The sequence below is a fragment of the Anolis sagrei genome, chromosome 3, assembly GCF_037176765.1.
Source record: "Anolis sagrei isolate rAnoSag1 chromosome 3, rAnoSag1.mat, whole genome shotgun sequence".
Lineage (NCBI taxonomy): Eukaryota > Metazoa > Chordata > Lepidosauria > Squamata > Dactyloidae > Anolis > Anolis sagrei.
In genome coordinates, this window is record NC_090023.1 from 2,952,283 (window position 1) to 2,973,609 (window position 21,327).

The 21,327-nt window shown below is 45.6% G+C and overlaps 1 protein-coding gene across 1 annotated transcript in view; it reads left to right on the forward strand.

The window, feature by feature from the left end:
* Positions 1 to 21,327, forward strand: part of LOC132770299 (disintegrin and metalloproteinase domain-containing protein 9-like) — a 35,122-nt gene continuing 13,795 nt past the window's right edge. The window contains exons 1-6 of the mRNA XM_067466210.1: positions 1 to 85; positions 5,539 to 5,684; positions 10,876 to 10,937; positions 12,790 to 12,868; positions 15,771 to 15,847; positions 19,315 to 19,516. Of these exons, the coding sequence (XP_067322311.1) occupies positions 1 to 85; positions 5,539 to 5,684; positions 10,876 to 10,937; positions 12,790 to 12,868; positions 15,771 to 15,847; positions 19,315 to 19,516 (651 nt within the window). The remainder of the gene's footprint in view (positions 86 to 5,538; positions 5,685 to 10,875; positions 10,938 to 12,789; positions 12,869 to 15,770; positions 15,848 to 19,314; positions 19,517 to 21,327) is intronic.

The following is a 21,327-nucleotide window of genomic DNA, read 5'->3' on the forward strand; positions in this document are numbered from 1 at the left end:
ATGGTGGAGAAGGTCCCATTGGGAAGGCTGCATTGTATTGAAGGGCCCCTTGGCGGGTTCTTCTTCTTCTTCCTCCTACTCCCTGGTGAGCATCAGAGGTGCAGATAGAATCCTGGAATCCTAGAACTGGAATCATAGAATCAAAGAGTTGGAAGAGACCTCCTGGGCCATCCAGTCCAACCCCATTCTGCCAAGAAGCAGGAATATTGCATTCAAATCACCCCTGACAGATGGCCATCCAGCCTCTGCTTAAAAGCTTCCAAGGAAGGAGCCTCCACCACACTCCGGGGCAGAGAGTTCCACTGCTGAACGGCTCTCACAGTCAGGAAGTTCTTCCTCATGTTCAGATGGAATTTCCTCTCTTGTAGTTTGAAGCCATTGTTCCATTGCGTCCTAGTCTCCAAGGAAGCAGAAAACAAGCTTGCTCCCTCCTCCTCCCTGTGGCTTCCTCTCACATATTTATACATGGCTCCCATCATATCCCCTCTCAGCCTTCTCTTCTTCAGGCTAAACATGCCCAGTTCCCCAAGCCGCTCCTCATAGGGCTTGTTCTCCAGACCCTTGATCATTTTAGTCGCCCTCCTCTGGACACATTCCAGCTTGTCAATATCTCTCTTGAATTGTGGTGCCCAGATTTGGATACAAGAGAACTCATGGGTCATCCAGTCCAACCCCATTCTGCCAAGAAGTAGGAAAATCGTGTACAAAGCACCCCCGACAGATGGCCATCCAGCCCCTGTTTAAAAGCCTCCAAAGAAGGAGCCTCCACCACACCACATGTCAGGGTCCCCCATGGCCTATATTTAGGACTATATTTAGGCTTGAGGAACCGCTTTGCGAGAGCAGGGTTTGCAATACCCATTAACATGGCTGTGTACTAGGCCTCTGCAATCAATGTAAACAGTGTTTCAATGCTCATTGCATAATGAAGGGATAGGGAATCATTTCTGAAGTATTTCCAAAATTAGACAAGGTCGTATCATAAGTATAACAAGTTCACTACTTTGTCGTTACTTTTCGTTAAGTAATTATGCAATTGGGCTCCTTTCTCCCTCATTGTGAGAGCCATTGAAATGAAACTTGCTACGATTATAGAACACATTTACCACTGTTAGCCCATCAAGTTTCAGAACACTTCACCCATCTACTGATTTTTGGAGATATTTTGAATCTTTTCCCTTTTCACCCAGCAAACATATGGCCCATTGGCTACAATGGGAAGCCTTTAAAATGCTCGATCCTCAGCCATTTTTGAAGGATCCTTTGGATGCAACTCTGCAATGTTTATTGCTGTTTTAATTATAATTGTGTCATTTTTATTGTTATTATTTTTACCTTTCAGTTTTTTATTGTATTTGTATTTTGGTGCATTATTGAGTACTCCCTTCGGAGAGATGGTAGGGGGATACAAATAATAATGATGATGATGATGATAATAATAATAATAATAATAATAATAATTGTCGAAGGCTTTCATGGCTGGAATCACTGGGTTGTTGTAGGTTTTTTTGGCCTATATGGCCATGGTCTAGAGGCATTCTCTCCTGACATTTCGCCTGCATCTATGGCAAGCATCCTCAGAGGTAGTGAGGTAGTGAGCACCTCACTACCTCTGAGGATGCTTGCCATAGATGCAGGCGAAACGTCAGGAGAGAATGCCTCTAGACCATGGCCATATAGCCCCAAAAAAACTACAACAACCCAATAATAATAATAATAATAATAATAATCGTAATTATTATTATTATTATGGAATCATTCCAAAAGTTGAGTTTGATGCCTGTAGACAGTCCACGTTTCGTAGGCGTAGAGCAGGGTTGGGAGGACAATGGCTTTATAAACAAGCCCCTTGGTCTCCCTACGGATGTCCAGGTCCTCAAACACTCTCTGCTTCATTTGGAAGAATGCTGCACTCGCAGAGCTCAGGAGGTGTTGTGTTTCAAGGTCAGTGTTGGCTTTTGTGGAGAGGTGGCTGCCAAGGGAGCAGAAAGGGCCAACATTTTCTAATGTTTCACCATTAAGCTGTATTTCTGGCCTTGCAGAGGGTTGGGCTGGTGTTCAGTGAGAGGCTGAGCTTCTTGTGCTTCTGCAAAGGCGTTTAGAGTGGCTTGTAGGTCTTCTTCTGAATGTGCACAGATGACCTTATCATCAACATATTAGAATTCTGTAACAGATGTTGTTTTGACCTTGGCTTTGACTTTCAGTCTGAAGTTATACAGCTTGACATCTGTCCAATAGATGAATTCTACTCCGGTGGGAAGCTTCCCATCAACAAGGTGTAGTATCTAATCCCCGTTTCCATCTACACTTTGGTGGATTGTGTCTTAGTGTCTCCTCATTCCCTGCCTCTGTCAGCTTTAGCAGAGATGCCTTTCACATCTAAGAACCACCTTTCCGTGTGAAAAAAAAAGTGACTGTAATGTCGTACAAAGTGCACCGAAACCAACGCACTTTAACAAAAAAAAAACAAAAACAAGGTGTAGTATCACAGCAGTGAAGATGGAGAATAAGGTTGGGGCAATAACACATCATCCTTGTTTGACACCTGATTCCACCATAAATGGGTGACTTTGGGAGCTATTGCTGTTCAAGACTGTTTCATTGGTGTCATTGTGAAGGAGCCACAGGATGTTCACAAATTTGTCAGGACATCCTATTTTTGGAGGATGGTCCAGAAAGCGCTGCAATGCACTGTGTCGAATGCCTTTGCAAGGTCAATGAATGCCATGGACAGAGGTTGGTTTTGTTCCCTGCATTTTTCTTGGAGCTGTCGTGCAGTGAAGATCATGTCCACTGTTCCTCTGGAGGGGCGGAAGCCATTTGGGATTCTGGGAGGGTGTCTTCTGAGAGGGGCAGAAGGCGGTTTGCAAGGATTCTTGCAAGGATTTTCCCAGCGGAGGTTAGAAGGGAGATACCTCGATAGTTTCTGCAGTCTGTTCTTTCCCCTTTTTTGAAGAGGGTGATGATGGTGGCATCCTTGAAATCTGCTGGGATTTTCTCTGTCACCCACACTTTTTCTATGAGCTGGTGGAATTGTGTCAGCTCAGGTCCTCCCTCTTTAAAGATTTCAGCAGGGATCCCATCCGGTCCGCTGGCTTTGTTTTTTGTTTGTTTGTATGTTTTGACTGATGGCCTTGCTGACTTCTTCCAAACTAGGCTAAACTAAGTGTTGCAACCCAGAGCAGGAAACGAGGCCCTACGATAACCATCCACCACACTTGACTGTGAATAAACAATCCTTTTTTATTAAAGAAAAATGGTTACAAAATAAAGGAAAAATGCAAAGTCAAAAGCCACAGCAAAATCAGCAAACATGAATGCCCATGAACAAGATCAAAAACCCAAAGCCACACTGTAAAATACTGGAACCTGTTAGCAATCCACTAACCGTACTTGGTGTCCTAGAAATCTCTCAAGACAATGGCCAGAGGAACCGGGAGAACTGCCAAGGTCTTCATCAATCTAAAACGATGCCTGAACTGAGAAAGTCAGCCCGGTGGAAGGCACTTAAAGCCGAGGAATTGGTTTCGTGAAATGCCTCCCTGCTTTGAAGCCATTGTTTGTTTTTCTTTTAATCTCGTCGACCTTCGCAAGCTGAGTGATTCACTCCTGTCTTGCCAGATCTGCCCCCTTCTATTCTCATTAAGGTTCCCAGGTGCAGAAGGGAGTGAAAGGTCATGGCTTCCCTCTGAAACATTCTCATGAACACTGGTACTTTCATTTTCCAAATCTGCAGAAGTTTCTTCCTCACTAATTTCAGGAGCATTGGCATCAAGAAGTACATTTTCATTAGCATCAGGAAGTACATTTCCATTAGCATCAGTAAATATATTTTCATTAGCATCAGGAGGAACAAACAGAGAATCAGGTTCAAACTCAAGCTGAACCCCAACACTAAGCTCATCCCTGGAGGGCTGGAAGTTGTTTTGGGATTCTGGAAGAGTAGAAGGTGCTTTAGGACCATGGCCTATGACAATGTGTGCATGCAAGCGGTCAGCAATGGGGCAGCCTCAGGCCAAAAGCAATCCTTTTAAAGGAGATCTTAATCCCAAAGGGGAATGATAGAAAATATAGCCTGAAAATATAGATATAATATCCTTTGTTTCATTGGTTGAAATTTTAAATAAAGGATAGGCAGCATAGATCCCTTTCCCAGTAAAATAATTTTGCTGCTCCAAAGGTTATTTCTGGAGGGTCGCACCCAGAAGGTGTTATTGGGGGACTCCTGTTTAACACCACAGCCTTTGACTTGTGGGGTTCCACAGGGCTCTATATTGTCCCCCATGCTGTTTAATATCTACATGAAGCCGCTGGGTGAGATCATCCGGAGTTTCGGGGTGCGGTGTCATCTGTACGCAGATGATGTCCAACTCTGTCACTCCTTCCCACCTGCTACTAAGGAGGCTGTCCAGATCCTGAGCCTTGCCTGGCCACTGTAATGGTCTGGATGAGGGCGAACAAACTGAAATTAAATCCAGACAAGACAGAGGTACTCCTGGTCAGTCGCAAGGCCGAGCAGGGCATAGGGTTACAGCCTGTGCTGGATGGGGTCGCACTCCCCTTGAAGGCGCAGGTTCGCAGCTTGGGTGTGACCCTGGATTCGTCGTTGAGCCTGGATCCCCAGGTTTCAGCGGTGACCAGGGGAGCATTTGCACAGCTTAGGCTTATGCGCCAGCTGCGCCCGTACCTTGGGAAGTCTGACTTGGCCACAGTGGTACACGCTCTGGTCACATCCCGCCTCGACTACTGCAACGCTCTCTACGTGGGGCTGCCCTTGAAGACGGCCCGGAAGCTTCAGCTAGTCCAGCGCGCGGCAGCCATGTTACTAACAGGAGCGGGACGCAGGGAGCACACAACGCCCTTGTTGTACCAGCTCCACTGGCTGCCGATCTGCTACCGGGCCCAATTCAAGGTGCTGGTGTTGGCCTACAAAGCCCTAAATGGTTCTGGCCCAAAATACCTTTCGGACCGCATCTTGGCCTATGAGCCCACGAGGGCCTTGAGATCGTCTGGGGAGGCCCTTCTCTCGATCCCACCTGCCTCACAGGCACGGCTGGCGGGGACGAGAGACAGGGCCTTCTCAGTGGTGGCCCCCCGGCTGTGGAACACCCTCCCTGTTGACATCAGACAGGCGCCCTCCCTTATGTCTTTCCGTAAGAGCCTAAAAACATGGCTATTTGAGAAGGCATTTAACTAAGTGCTACAATAATTTGGCAAGGACGACTGGAACGGAATACGGATTATGAGATTGGTTACGATTCTACTTGAGACGGAGCGGATTTTTTTTTTAGTGTAACTATATAACTGTTGTATTATGGATATGTTGTTATTTTGTTATTGCCTTTTGTAAATTGCCTTTTATATGTTGTACACCGCCGTGAGTCGCCCTAAAGGGCTGAGAACGGCGGTCAACAAATGCAGCTAATAAATAAATAAATAAATAAATAAATAATTATACCATCGTGTGGGCAAGCAATGGGAAAAGGAAGGTTTGTTGCATAAGCGAAATGTTCATTTACCTGATATCTTTCTCTGTAGGTTTTCTCCCGTCAACATCAACATACCTCTACTCCGAAGTAATAGAACCAAGAGAGGTGGAATCAAGGATGATGCCAGACGACAAAGTAATTTGGGCTTTTGAGGACGAGGATAGAGACATTGCAATGGAAGTGGCATCTTTCACTGTAGAATGAATGCAGCTTGACACCACTTCAGCTGCCATGGCTCAATGCTATGGAATCCTGAGTGTTGTTGTTTGCAGAGGCACCAGCGCCATTAGGAAGGGAAGGGTCAAGACCTTGTGAAACTATAACTCTCGTGATTCCATAGCATTCAGCCATGGCAGTTAAAGTGGGGTCAAAGTGCATTCATCTAGACCAGGCCCGCACTACTTGGGAGGAGGAAGGGGCTGAAATTAGATAAGCTAAGCCTATTGGGGCTGCAAAGAAGGTTTTAGCACCTCAAATGGGATTGGACTTTGTCTTCCTCTGAGGCTGAGAGAGTGGCACTGGCCTAAAGGCACCCACCGAGTTCAGAGCCACAGTCCGAGCATCAAACCACTGCACCACACTTTCGTAATTCTGAATTCCTTCTCCCTCTTTCCCTACCTACCTCCCTTTCTTTCTCCCTCCTTCCACCTCTTTTTCCTTCCTTCCTTCCTTCCTTCTTTCCTTCCTTCCTTTCTCCATCCCTTTCTTCCTCCTGTTCCTTAATGTCCCCTTCCTTCCTTTCGTCCTCCCTTCTCCTCTTCCCTTCTTCCTACCCTTTCTTTGCTAACTTTCTTTCTCTTTCTTTCTTTCTTTCTTTCTTTTGTCCCCTCCTCCTTCCCTCCCTCTTTCCCTCTGTTTCCTTCCTTTCTTTTTCTACCTGCCTTCCTTTTTCATTTCCTCTCTCTTTCCTAGCTAACTTTCTCCATCCATCCATCCCTCCTTCTTTCTTTCCTTTCTTTCTTTTGTCCTCCCTCCCTCTCTTTTTTCCCTTCCTTCCTTTCTTCCTCCCTTTCTTCCTCTTTTTCTTCCCTGCTTTTCTTCCCTCCTTCTTCTCTCTCTCTCCTCCCTCCCTCCCTTCCTCTCTCTCTCTCCCTTCCCTCCCTCTTTCCTTTTCTTTCTTTTGACCCCTCTTCCCTCTATGTTTCCTTTCTCTTTCCGCCTTCCTTTCTTCCTCCTTTTCTTCCCTCCTTCCTCTCTCTCTCCTCCCTCCCTTCCTCCCTCCCTCTTTCCTTTTCTTTCTTTTGACCCCTCTTCCCTCTATGTTTCTTTCCTTTCTCTTTTCCCTCCCTTTCTTGCTTCATTTCTTCCCTCCTTTTCTTCCCTGCTTCCTCTCTCTCTCTCTCTCTCTCTCCCCCTCCCTCCCTCTTTTCTTTTCTTTCTTTCGACCCCTCTTTTCTCTGTTTCTTTCCTTTCTCTTTTCCCTCCTTTTCTTGCTTCTTTTCTTCCCTCCTTTCCTTCCCCCCTTCCTCTCTCTCTCCCTCCCTCCCTCCCTCTTTTCTTTTCTTTCTTTTGACCCCTCTTCCCTCTCTGTTTCTTTCCTTTCTCCCTCCCTTTCTTGCTTCTTTTCTTCCCTCCTTCCTCTCTCTCTCCTCCCTCCCTTCCTCTCCCTCCCTCCCCCTCCCTCCCTCTTTTCTTTTCTTTCTTTTGACCCCTCTTCCCTCTCTGTTTATTTCCTTTCTCCCTCCCTTTTTTGCTTCTTTTCTTCCCTCCTCCCTCTCTCTCTCCTCCCTCCCTTCCTCTCTCTCCCCCTCCCTCCCTCTTTTCTTTTCTTTCTTTTGACCCCTCTTCCCTCTTTCTTTCCTTTCTCTTTCTCCCTCCCTTTCTTACTCTTTTTCTTCCCTCCTTTTCTTCCATCCTTCCTCTCTCTCTCTCTCCTCCCTCCCTTCCTCTCTCTCTCTCCCCCTCGATCCCTCTTTCCTTTTCTTTCTTTCGACCCCTCTTTCCTCTCTGTTTCTTTCCTTTCTCTTTTCCCTCCTTTTCTTGCTTCTTTTCTTCCCTCCTTTTCTTCCCTCCTTCCTCTCTCTCTTCCCCTCCCTCTTTTCTTTTCTTTCTTTTGACCCCTCTTCCTTCTCTGTTTCTTTCCTTTCTCTTTTCCCTCCTTTTCTTGCTTCTTTTCTTCCCTCCTTTTCTTCCCTCCTTCCTCTCTCTCTTCCCCTCCCTCTTTTCTTTTCTTTCTTTTGACCCCTCTTCCCTCTCTGTTTATTTCCTTTCTCCCTCCCTTTTTTGCTTCTTTTCTTCCCTCCTCCCTCTCTCTCTCCTCCCTCCCTTCCTCTCTCTCCCCCTCCCTCCCTCTTTTCTTTTCTTTCTTTTGACCCCTCTTCCCTCTTTCTTTCCTTTCTCTTTCTCCCTCCCTTTCTTACTCTTTTTCTTCCCTCCTTTTCTTCCATCCTTCCTCTCTCTCTCTCTCCTCCCTCCCTTCCTCTCTCTCTCTCCCCCTCGATCCCTCTTTCCTTTTCTTTCTTTCGACCCCTCTTTCCTCTCTGTTTCTTTCCTTTCTCTTTTCCCTCCTTTTCTTGCTTCTTTTCTTCCCTCCTTTTCTTCCCTCCTTCCTCTCTCTCTTCCCCTCCCTCTTTTCTTTTCTTTCTTTTGACCCCTCTTCCCTCTCTGTTTATTTCCTTTCTCCCTCCCTTTTTTGCTTCTTTTCTTCCCTCCTCCCTCTCTCTCTCCTCCCTCCCTTCCTCTCTCTCCCCCTCCCTCCCTCTTTTCTTTTCTTTCTTTTGACCCCTCTTCCCTCTTTCTTTCCTTTCTCTTTCTCCCTCCCTTTCTTACTCTTTTTCTTCCCTCCTTTTCTTCCATCCTTCCTCTCTCTCTCTCTCCTCCCTCCCTTCCTCTCTCTCTCTCCCCCTCGATCCCTCTTTCCTTTTCTTTCTTTCGACCCCTCTTTCCTCTCTGTTTCTTTCCTTTCTCTTTTCCCTCCTTTTCTTGCTTCTTTTCTTCCCTCCTTTTCTTCCCTCCTTCCTCTCTCTCTTCCCCTCCCTCTTTTCTTTTCTTTCTTTTGACCCCTCTTCCTTCTCTGTTTCTTTCCTTTCTCTTTTCCCTCCTTTTCTTGCTTCTTTTCTTCCCTCCTTTTCTTCCCTCCTTCCTCTCTCTCTTCCCCTCCCTCTTTTCTTTTCTTTCTTTTGACCCCTCTTCCCTCTCTGTTTATTTCCTTTCTCCCTCCCTTTTTTGCTTCTTTTCTTCCCTCCTCCCTCTCTCTCTCCTCCCTCCCTTCCTCTCTCTCCCCCTCCCTCCCTCTTTTCTTTTCTTTCTTTTGACCCCTCTTCCCTCTTTCTTTCCTTTCTCTTTCTCCCTCCCTTTCTTACTCTTTTTCTTCCCTCCTTTTCTTCCATCCTTCCTCTCTCTCTCTCTCCTCCCTCCCTTCCTCTCTCTCTCTCCCCCTCGATCCCTCTTTCCTTTTCTTTCTTTCGACCCCTCTTTCCTCTCTGTTTCTTTCCTTTCTCTTTTCCCTCCTTTTCTTGCTTCTTTTCTTCCCTCCTTTTCTTCCCTCCTTTTCTTCCCTCCTTCCTCTCTCTCTCTCCCCTCCCTCCCTCTTTTCTTTTCTTTCTTTTGACTCCTCTTCCCTCTGTTTCTTTCCTTTCTCCCTCCCTTTCTTGCGTCTTTTCTTCCCTCCTTTTCTTCCCTCCTTCCTCTCTCTCTCTCCTCCCTCCCTTCCTCTCTCTCTCTCTCCCTTGCTCCCTCTTTCCTTTTCTTTCTTTTGACCCCTTTTCCCTCTCTGTTTCTTTCCTTTCTCTTTTCCCTCCCTTTCTTGCCTCTTTTCTTCCCTCCTTCCTTTCCTCTCTCTTTCCTACCTTTCTTTCCCCCTTCCTTTCTTTTCTTTTGCCCCTCATCCTTCCTTTCATTTTCCCCTCTTTTTCCTTCCTTCTTCCCTCCCTCTCTCGCTCCCTTTCTTCCTCCTTTTCTTCCCTCCCTCCTTCCTTTCTCTCTCTTTCTTTCTCCATCCCTTCCTCTTTCCTTTCCTTTTTTTTTGCTGCCTTCCACACTCTGCTTCCTTCCTTTCTCTTTTTACATTCCTCTCATCTTCCTCCTCTTCCTCTCTCCCTCCTTCCCTTTCTTTTTCTTTTTTTCCAGAGAGGGTGAAGGCAGGAGAGTCCTGGTGGGTAGCTGTGGTGGTTGGCAGAAGCTGTGCTCTTTGCACTGTATTGTCGAAGGCTTTTGTGGCCGGAATCACTGGGTTGTTGTAGGTTTTTTCAGGCTATATGGCCATGTTCTAGAGGCATTCTCTCCTGACGTTTCGCCTGCATCTATGGCAAGCATTCTCAGAGGTAGTGAGGTCTGTTGGAACTAGGAAAAAGGGTTGATATATCTGTGGAATGAGCAGAGTGGGACAAGGAGCTAGGTGTGAATGTTTCAACTGAGCACCTTGATTAGCATTTGATTGCCTGGCAGTGCCTGGAGCAATCTTTTGTTGAGAGGTGATTAGATGTCCTTGTTTGTTTCCTCTGTGTTCTAATTTTAGAGTTTTTTTTAATACTGGGAGCCAGATTTTGTTCATTTTCATGGTTTCCTCCTTTCTGTTGAAATTGTCCACATGCTTGTGGATTTCAGACACAACAACAGAGAGGAAACAATCAGGGACATCTAATCACCTCTCAACAAAAGATTGCTCCAGGCACTGCCAGGCAATCAAATGCTAATCAAGGTGGTCAGTTGAAACATTCACGCCTATACGTATGTGTTTTATATTTTTAATCGGAATTATTGTTGTTTTTAAATGTTGTAAACCGCAATGAGTCGCCGTTTTAGGCTGAGATATTAGCGGTATACAAGTGTACTAAATAAATAAATAAATAAATAGCTCCAGCAGGTCCCTCCCTGGTCATTCCACAGATATATAAAACCTTTTTCCTAGTTCCAACAGACCTCACTACCTCTGAGGATGCTTGCCGTAGATGCAGGCGAAACGTCAGGAGAGAATGCCTCTAGAACATGGCCATATAGCCCGGAAAAAAACTACAACAACCTGCTCTTTGCACTGTTTGCAGACTTCACCAGGCCTTTTCCATGCAATCTCACAAGGAATCCTAACTTTGGAAGGGGACTCCAAGGGACATCAAGTCCAAACCCCTTCTGCCAGGCAGGAGGGCACAATCCAAACCCTCCCTGCAGATGACCATCCAGCTTCTGTGGCAGTTGCTGTGATTTTGAGGTTAGGTAATGCAAAAATAGTGCCACATTAAAAACATTGACAAAAACTTGTAGGACCCTTCTATCAGTAAGCTTTGGGACTCTTGCATTTTGCAGTCACAGGCTCCGTCTTATCCATAAATGAATGCATTATTATCAATGCTAAGTGAGTAGCTTTTCTCAGCTGGACCATGAAATGCCTGTTCATTGAGCCCTGGGTTATTCATGAATGTTTTTGTCTCCCTCCCTCGTTTGATTCCAGGACAGCATCTCATATATCATTAAAATGGAAGAAGATTACAAAATTGTTCACCTTCAGCGAATGTAAGTAAGGGACTGATTATTTTTTAGTCTTTTAAAACAAAATTCCTAAAATGCACCTTGAAGCACTCTGGATTATGTTGATATTGAGGTCTAGAAGTGGAGATGTTCATTTCCTAGACCAGTGGTTCTCAACCTTCCTAATGCCATGACCCCTTAATACAGTTCTCACCTGGGAAGGAAGGAATCCCACTGGAGCATTGTTGCGCACCCAAGTACCTGGGAGTCACTCTGGATCGTGCTCTTACCTACAAGAAGCACTGCCTGAACATCAAGCAAAAAGTGGGTGCCAGAAACAATATCATACGAAAGCTGACTGGCATAACCTGGGGATCACAACCAGATACAGTGAAGGCATCTGCCCTAGCGCTGTGCTACTCTGCTGCTGAGTCTGCATGCCCAGTGTGGAACACATCTCACCATGCTAAAACAGTGGATGTGGCTCTTCATGAGACATGCCCCATTATCACGGGGTGTCTGCGCCCTACACCACTGGAGAAATTACACTGCTTAGCCGGTATTGCACCACCTGACATCCACCGGGAAGTAGCAGCCAATAGTGAAAGGACCAAGGCAGAGACATCTCCAGCTCATCCCCTGTTTAGGTATCAGCCAGCATGCCAACGATTTAAATCCAGACATAGTTTTCTAAGATCTACAGAGATACTCGCTGGAACACCTCAGCAAGCGAGAGTCCAAAAGTGGCAGGCTCAGGCCCAGAACCTCAACCAATGGCTGATACCAAATGAGAGACTCCCCCCTGGGCTCACAGAGGACTGGGCGACTTGGAAGGCGCTGAACAGACTGCGCTCTGGCACCACGAGATGCAGAGCCAACCTTCAGAAATGGGGCCACAAAGTGGAGTCCACAACATGCGAGTGCGGAGAAGAGCAAACCACTGACCACCTGCTGCAATGCACCCTGAACCCTGCCACATGTACAATGGAGGACCTTCTTGCGGCAACACCAGAGGAACTCCAAGTGGCCAGATACTGGTCAAAGGACATTTAATCAACTACCAAACTCACACATTTTGTATTTTCTCTGTTTGTCTGCTTCGTTCTGTTAGAAATGTAATATATTTGACTGGCTGCCCTGACACGAGAAAAAAAAATACAGTTCTTTATGTTGTGGTGACCCCTAACCATAAAAGTATTTTCGTTGCTACTTCAGAATTGTCATTTTGCTACGGTTATGAATTGTGATATAAATATTGGATATACAGGATGATTGATATTCACTGGACCAAATTTGGCAGAAATACCCAATATGTCCAAATTTGAATACTGGTGGGGTTGGGAGGAATTGATTTTGTCATTTGGGAGTTGTAGTTGCTGGGAGTTATAGTTAACCTACAATCAAAGAGCATTCTGAACTCCACCAGCGATGGAAGTGAACCAAATTTGGCACACAGAACTCCCACGACGAACAGAAAATACTGGAAGGGTTTGGTGGGCATTGACCTTCAGTTTGAGAGTTGTAGTTCACCTCCATCCAGAGAGCACTGTGGACTCAAACAATGATGGATCTGGACCAAACTTGGGACAAATACTTAATATGCCCAAATGTGAACACTGGTGGAATTTGAGGAAAATAGACCTTGACATTTGGGAAAGGATCGCTCTTGGTATTATCTCTCCTATCAGCCATAACATTATTAATTATTATTAGTATTAAGTTTTCAACCTTAAAGACCTGTCAGATTTGGGTGATTAATCGAACTACAACAATGGCAGTTAGAGTGGAGTCAAACTACATTAATTCTGCAGTGTAGAGGTGCTGCTCATAATAGGCATCCAAAATTGCAACGTTGACGATACTGGTGTCTGACTTTAAGATTTTGTTCCTTCTTCAGATCCTTTATAGCTGCACATATGCCGGTCTATGCGTACAACACGAAAGGAGATCTGATTGCAGACTACCCATATATTCAGGTATTTTCCCCCCACCCCACCCCATATATCAGTCAATAGCTGAACATGCTGGAGTTTCCAAAAACTATGCATATGGAAAGGGTTTATGGCAGTAGTTTAAAATGGAAAGTTTGTAAAAGTTGTATAATACTCCAGTGGTCTTGTGTTTTTTTGAATCAGGGTAGTTAGTGGCAGACCAGCAAATCTCATATCTGGCAACCTCATTGTCATTTCTCCCAAGAAGTATCCACCTGTCCGAACGTATCTCCTTCTACGTCCCACCTGGGGAGGCCCTGCTCTCGGCCCCACCTTTGTCTCAAACACGATTGGCGGGGACAACGGACAGGGCCTTCTTGGTGGTGGCCCCTGTTGTGCCTCAGCAGTCACAATTTCAGGATGATGGTTCTCAGCAGTCACAGCCTTCTGTAACAGTACAGAGGCAGCAGATGCGGTTCTCACAGGAAAGGAATGCAGATGCTGATAAACGGGGAGTTCAAGGTCTTCAGGTGCTGAGACGGAGTCCGAGGATTGCTGCCAAGCGTTGAGGTCATCGGCAGGTTATGAGAACAGTTGGTGGGAAAGCTGATTGTTTTGATGTTTAGTGAATATTAGGGCTTGTTCCGGGGATTTTCGTTGTCAGTTTCAACGTTGCTCTTTGTGCTCATGTTCCTGTACCTTTGGAAGATTCCTTCATGTTGATTCCTGGACTTTGCACTGAACCTGTGCTTCATACTGTAAGGATTATATTGGACTCTTTCTAAGGATTGCATTTAACCTGAAATCATAGAATCCTAGAATCAAAGAGTTGGAAGAGACCTCCTGGGCCATCATCCAGTCCAACCCCATTCTGCCAAGAAGCAGGAATATTGCATTCAAATCACCCCTGACAGATGGCCATCCCGCCTCTGTTTAAAAGCTTCCAAGGAAGGAGCCTCCACCACACTCCGGGGCAGAGAGTTCCACTGCTGAACGGCTCTCACAGTCAGGAAGTTCTTCCTCATGTTCAGATGGAATCTCCTCTCTTGTAGTTTGAAGCCATTGTTCCCTTGCGTCCTAGTCTCCAAGGAAGCAGAAAACAAGCTTGCTCCCTCCTCCTCCCTGTGGCTTCCTCTCACATATTTATACATGGCTATCATCATATCTCCTCTCAGCCTTCTCTTCTTCAGGCTAAACATGCCCAGTTCCCTAAGCCCAGCTCCTTAAGCCACTCCTCATAGGGCTTGTTCTCCAGACCTTGACCATTTTATTGAACTTTTATTGAATAAATATTGAACTTCATATTGCTTTATGTTCTGTCTTCTTTTGGAAACCTTACAATAAACTACATATTCCACAACTGTGGTTTGGTGTTGGTTGAGAGCAAGGTGAACCTTATTCTGAGACACAACAGCCCCCCGCCTGTGGAATTTGCTCCCTGAGGAAATTAGGCCATCGTTATCCTTAACTTAAAATAATTATTTTCCCAGTTCTTGTCACAGTTTACTTTTCAGTTCTTATTATAGAATCATAGAATCATAGAATCAAAGAGTTGGAAGAGACCTCATGGGCCATCATCCAGTCCAACCCCATTCTGCCAAGAAGCAGGAATGTTTCATTCAAATCACCCCTAACAGATGGCCATCCAGCCCCTGTTTAAAAGCCTCCAAAGAAGGAGCCTCCACCACACTCCAGGGCAGAGAGTTCCACTGCTAAACGGCTCTCACAGTCAGGAAGTTCTTCCTCATGTTCAGATGGAATCTCCTCTCTTGTAGTTTGAAGCCATTGTTCCGCGTCCTAGTCTCCAAGGAAGCAGAAAACAAGCTTGCTCCCTCCTCCTCCCTGTGGCTTCCTCTCACATATTTATACATGGCTATCATGTCTCCTCTCAGCCTTCTCTTCTTCAGACTAAACATGCCCAGCTCCTTAAGCCGCTCCTCATAGGGCTTGTTCTCCAGACCCTTGATCATTTTAGTCGCCCTCCTCTGGACACATTCCAGCTTGTCAATATCTCCCTTCAATTGTGGTGCCCAGAATTGGACACAATATTCCAGATGTGGTCTAACCAAAGCGGAATAGAGGGGTATCATTACTTCCCTGGATCTAGACACTAGGCTCCTCTTGATGCAGGCCAAAATCCCAAAAGTGACCAGAATCATGCTTTCCTATAGCATATTTGCTACTCTCCAAATACACCATCTCTTTCCTTCCCATGGAGCAGAACATGGCTGGTGAACCGGACTCCTCAGGTCTGCCACAATTTGAGCATTATTAGACTGAATCTTTTATAGCAATATTCTGCTGATGTCGTCCTAAAGTTGTAAGTTAATAATAGACATCTTCCATCCTGGCTCCATCTCAGTTTCTTGGCCAGATGATGATCTCCTTGATTGGTGTTGATAAAGGCTTGGGTTGACTTCCTTCTTAACGAATGTTGTAAACATTTCCTTAACTTAAAATAATCATTGCCCCAGTTCTTATCAGAGTTTACTTTTCAGTTCTCATTAGCAACTTTTAATTACAGTCCAGCAAGCAGGTAGTTAGCCATTGCAGGTCTTAATATTATACTGGTGTTCTTGTGGGTTTTTTCGGGCTATATGGCCATGTTCTAGAGGCATTTCTCCTGACGTTTCGCCTGTATCTATGGCAAGCTTCCTCAGAGGTGAGGTCACGAAAGCCTTCGACAATACATTATACGGGTGTCTCCAAAATTGTTAACTCCATCCATACATTCTTCCATTCATTCCCACACATAATATTAAATCCACATTTATCAAATCTGCACATTGAATTTCTCATTACAATTGAATGTTTGCCATTGTTATGTTGGAATACGCCCTGAGTCCCCTCAAGGAGAGAGATAGGGTGGAATATAAATAATGATGATGATGATGATGATGATGATGATGATGATGATTATGCCCTGTTATGTCTTTGAATTTTGCAGGACGACTGCTACTACAGTGGATCCGTGGAAGGCGCCTTGGACTCTCAGGTTGTCCTCTCTACCTGCACTGGGCTTTGGTAATAAAGGCTTTGTGTAAGAACTGAAAAAAAATTACATATAATGTAGGTATGGATCATGTGAGCAGTATGAACATTTGGGCCTCTTAAGCTGATCTCAGTGAGCGGTTTGTGCCAAATCCAAATCGTGGGTCAACTTCTATTCTCAGAACTGTCAGCAGAAGTTGCCCATAGAGTCACCTTGGAGGACCTTGAAATTTCTGGAGAAAATGGATGAATTAAACCTGGAAATAATCTAATCCTCCAAAATTAAACTTCCAAACATGGTGGACAGACTACCCTTTTCAAGAGCAGGTGTGGTGGGTTCCGCCCTCCAAAATCTGCTATGTGGTTAATGTCCTTCGCCAGTTGCGCTCCTTGAGTTATGGGAATTGGAGGATGGAAAAGGAACGGAAGAAGGGAAGCAAAGAGGAGGAAGAAAGGGTCAAGTATTGCAATGCAGGGCTCTCAATATTATTTATTATTTATTTAAAAGTTTTATATACCGGCCTTCTCACCTCTCTTGAGGGACTCAGACCAGTTTCCAACCATAATATCACATACAGTTAATAAAAACATAATAATTCATTTTACACTAAAACATTAAAACAGCAATTACATTCAATAACTACAATGGTCAGTCGTCACACTAACTCATTGTTCATCATCCTCCATCCATATCTGGCTCACTCGTCAAATGCCTGTCTCCATAACCAAGTCTTCACCTGTTTCCTAAATGTCAGGATAGACAGGGCGGTTCTGATCTCCAGTGGGAGAGAGTTCCAGAGTCGAGGGGCCACCACTGAGAAGGCCCTGTCCCTCGTCCCCACCAGACGCACTTGCAAGGCCGGTGGGACCGAGAGCAGGGCCTCTCCAGACGATCTTAATAATCTTGATGGTTCATAGGGGAGAATATGTTTGGAGAGGTAAACAGGGCCGGAGTCGTTTAGGGCTTTATAGGTTAAGACCAGCACTTTGAATTGTTCTCGGAAGCTAATTGGCAGCCAGTGGAGCTGGCGTAACAGCGGAGTGGTGTGCTCCCTGGACCCAGCACCCATCAGTAGTCTGGCTGCCCAGCGTTGGACTAGCTGCAGCTTCCGGGCAGTCTTCAGAGGCAACCCCATGTAGAGACCGTTGCAGTAGTCTAAATGGGATGTAACCAAAGCGTGGACCACCGTGGCCAAGCCAGACTTCCCAAGGTACAGGCGCAGCTGGCACACAAGTTTTAATTGTGCGAAAGCTCCCCTGACCACCGCTGAAACCTGGGGCTCCAGGCTCAGCGATGAATCCAGGAGAACTCCCAACCCTCCAGGATTAGTGCTGAGATGGGTGCTTTTCAGCTTATTGTGTATTAAATGTGTATGTTTCAGAATATGTTAACTCAAAAAAATATATCAAGGAACTGAATGTTAAAAGTGGCAGAAATAACTTTGCAGAAACTTGGGCCCCATCTACACTGCCATATATAATGCCATTTGAAATGGCATTATATGGTCAGTATAGAGACTCATATAATGCACTATAGTGCCCCATCTACATTGCCATATAATGCAGTGGGTGGAGGGAGGAGCAGAGGAAAAGGAAGGGAGGGAGGGAGGAGAGGGGAAAAGAAAGAATGAAAGAAAGGAGGGAGGGAGGGGAGAGAGGAAGGAAGGAGAGAAGGAAGGAAGGAAGGAAGGAAGGAAGGAAGGAAGGAGAGGGAGAAGAGAAGAAAGAGGGAAGAAAGAAAGGCAGAAAAAAGAGAGGGAAGGAGAGAGGAAGGAAGGAAGGAAGGAAGGAATGAAGGAAGGAAGGAAGGAAGGAAGGAAGGAGGGAGGGAGGGAGGAGGGGAAAGAAGGAAAGAAGAGTGAAATAAGGGAGGGAGGGAGGGAGGGAGGAGGGGAAAAAGAAAGAAGAATGAAAGAAAGGAGGGAGAGGAGAGAGGAAAGAAAGAAGGAAGGAAGGAAGGAGAGTGAGAAGAGAAGAAAGAGGGAAGAAAGAAAGGCAGAGAGGGAAGGAGAGAGGGAGGAGTCCAGGAAGGAAGGAAGAGGAAGAAAGAAAGGCAGAGAGGGAAGGAGAGAGGGAGGAGTCCAGGAAGGAAGGAAGGAAGGAAGGAAGGAAGGAAGGAAGGAAGGAGGGAGGGAGGGAGGGAGGGAGGAGGGGAAAGAAGGAAAGAAGAGTGAAATAAGGGAGGGAGGGAGGGAGGGAGGGAGGAGGGGAAAAAGAAAGAAGAATGAAAGAAAGGAGGGAGAGGAGAGAGGAAAGAAAGAAGGAAGGAAGGAAGGAAGGAAGGAAGGAAGGAAGGAAGGAGAGGGAGATGAGAAGAAAGAGGGGGAAAAGAAAGGCAGAAAAAGAGAGGAAAGGAGAGAGGAAGGAAGGAAGGAAGGAAGGAAGGAAGGAAGGAAGGAAGGAAGGAGGGAGGGAGGGAGGAGGGGAAAGAAGGAAAGAAGAGTGAAATAAGGGAGGGAGGGAGGGAGGGAGGGAGGAGGGGAAAAAGAAAGAAGAATGAAAGAAAGGAGGGAGAGGAGAGAGGAAAGAAAGAAGGAAGGAAGGAAGGAGAGTGAGAAGAGAAGAAAGAGGGAAGAAAGAAAGGCAGAGAGGGAAGGAGAGAGGGAGGAGTCCAGGAAGGAAGGAAGAGGAAGAAAGAAAGGCAGAGAGGGAAGGAGAGAGGGAGGAGTCCAGGAAGGAAGGAAGGAAGGAAGGAAGAGAAAGAAGAGAAAGAAAGAAAGAAAGAAAGAAAGGAGGGAGGGGGAGGGGAAAAAGGGAAAGAAGAATGAAAGAAGGGATGGAGGAGAGGAAGGAAGGAAGGAAGGAAGGAAGGAAGGAAGGAGAGGGAGAAGGGAAGGAAGAGGGAAGAAAGAAAGGCAGAAAAAAGAGCACGAAGGAGAGAGGGAGGAAGGAAGGAAGGGGAAAGGGAAAGGGAAGGGGAAGGGAAGGAGAGAGGGGGCGTCTAGGAAGGAAGGAAGGAAGGAAGGAAGGGGAAGGAAGGGAAAGGGGAATGGAAAGGAAAGGAAAGGAGAGGAAAGAAGGAAAAAGAGGGGAGAAAGGAGGGAAGGAGATAACAAAGAAAGAAAAGTAGGTAGGAAACAGGGAAGAAAGGAAAAGAAATGGAGAAATAAAGGTATAGAGACCCATATAATGCACTTCAATGCATTTAAACTGCATTATATGAGTGTACACAGAACATACAATACAGTTTCAAACATGGGGTCAAAGCCCACTTTCATTTGCTATGTGAATCATGAGCAGATTCAAGAAGACATGTCCCAAGCACATATACGAAACAATGCACTTGGCTCTGTAGACCAGATTAAATGCTATATATTATATGAATGCTTTCCAATGGTGCACATTCATTAAGAGATGTTTGTTTTGCAGCTTGTATTTTTTTGCAGATTCGGTCTCGGGTAGTGGACAATTGGTCTCAACGAAGCCACATCCTGATTGGTTACATTCACCACTTAGTTTGGCATTTTAATAGTCTTCCTCTTGGGTTTTCCACCCTCCAGGGGTCATATCCAAATTGGGGCCATAAGATATGAAATCAAACCCGTTGCGAACTCTCTCACATTTCAACACATGATTTACCGAAAGAGGCCTGAGCTGCGCCAGCCCTGCGGAGGAGGCACAGACGCCGGGACCAATGCAACCAGTGAAGTTGGTAATGTGGGAACCGTGGATGGCCACAGACCACCTCCTCCCAAGGGTAGAGTAAGTACATGGGTTTTCCAGTTCTCTTTGCTTGAAACCAAAGACTTAAGGTATGACCATTAACTCTATCGTGTACATCAGGCTTGCACAATGTGTGGCTTGCTGTTCCCTGTCACCACCACTGATGCTTCTGCTGCTTTCCACCATCTGCCCCTAGGAAGGAAGGGAAGTGTGGTGGATAAATACAAAATTGTATGAAAGGAATATGAATGGGGCCTAATTCGGGTGAAGACACAATCCTAAAATATTGAGAACTGGAAGAAAACGACATTCAGGAACTGTAATTAATAGTTGCTGATGAGAACTGTGACCATGATTAACTGTTGACATTGCTGAACTGATTAACACTAGAGTTGAAAACAACATGTTTACATTACCAAAGACAATGCTCTTCTAAGTTAAGGAAACCAATGTTGTTGTTCATTCGTTCAGTCGTCTCTGACTCTTCGTGACCTCATGGACCAGCCCACGCCAGAGCTCCCTGTCGGCCGTCACCACCCCCAGCTCCTTCAAGGTCAGTCCAGTCACTTCAAGGATGCCATCCATCCATCTTGCCCTTGGTCGGCCCCTCTTCCTTTTGCCTTCCACTTTCCCCAGCATCATTCCCTTCTCCAGGCTTGGCTGTCTCCTCATGATGTGGCCAAAGGACTTCCACTTTGTCTCTAGTCTCCTTCCCTCCAGTGAGCAGCCGGGCTTTCTTTCCTGGAGGATGGACTGGTTGGATCTTCTCGCAGTCCAAGGCACTCTCAGAACTTTCCTCCAGCACCACAGCTCAAAAGCATCAATATCTGTTAAGAAAAAGAGTCAACATCTCCCAGGAACTGGGGAGTGAGGATGTTTGGGCTGGAAAAACACCGGTCATTCATTTACAAAGACAACTGGAACAATAGCAAGAAATATTGCTATACAAGAGACCTTCTAATACTCCAAAATTGTGGCAGACTGAAGGAGTCTGGTCCACTCGCTAAGCTCTTTTCCATGGGAAGGAGAGAGTTGGTGTATTTGAGAGAGTTTCAGATCTGCAGGGAAGCAGAAGTCTGGGCACTTGCTGCTTTCTCAGAGGAAGGGAAATGATGCATATTGGAAGTGTTGGAAGTGTTGGAAGTATTGGAGAAATGGCAGATTTGCAGGGAAGCAATTTGGCATGAGTGCAGGTGTTCTTTTCCAGGAGATGGAGGAAGAATGGAGATGGATGCATGTGAAGGGTGAATGTTTATATGTGTAGTGTGAATGCTGAGTAGATGTGGTAAAATCCACTTTGTTTGTTAGTCAATGTAGTTATTGTTTGTTTGTGTATCCAGTGTAGTTATATAGAGTCTGTATGTCTAATATCGTTGTTTGTATAAATGTTGTTCTGATAGACCCTCTCACACTGGCCCTGTGAGAGGGACTATCAGAACAACTTTGATACAAACGAAAATGGTCCTGTCACAGACCCATCATTTGCAGTTCATTTGGTTTCTTGGTTAAATAAATCTCTCCATTGGGTTGTTGTAGGTTTTTTCGGGCTATATGGCCCTGATCTAGAGGCATTCTCTCCTGACATTTCGCCTCCATCTATGGCAAGCATCCTCAGAGGTTGTGAGGTCTGTTGGAACTAGGAAAAAGGGTTTATATATCTGTGGAATGACCAGGGTGGGACAAAGGACTCTTGTCTGCTGGAGCTAGGTGTGGATGTTTCAACTGACCACCTTGATTAGCATTTGATGGCCTGGCAGTGCCTGGAGCAAACTTTTGTTGAGAGGTGATTAGATGGCCTTGTTTGTTTCCTCTCTGTTGTTGTGCTGTTGTAATTTTAGAGTTTTTTAATA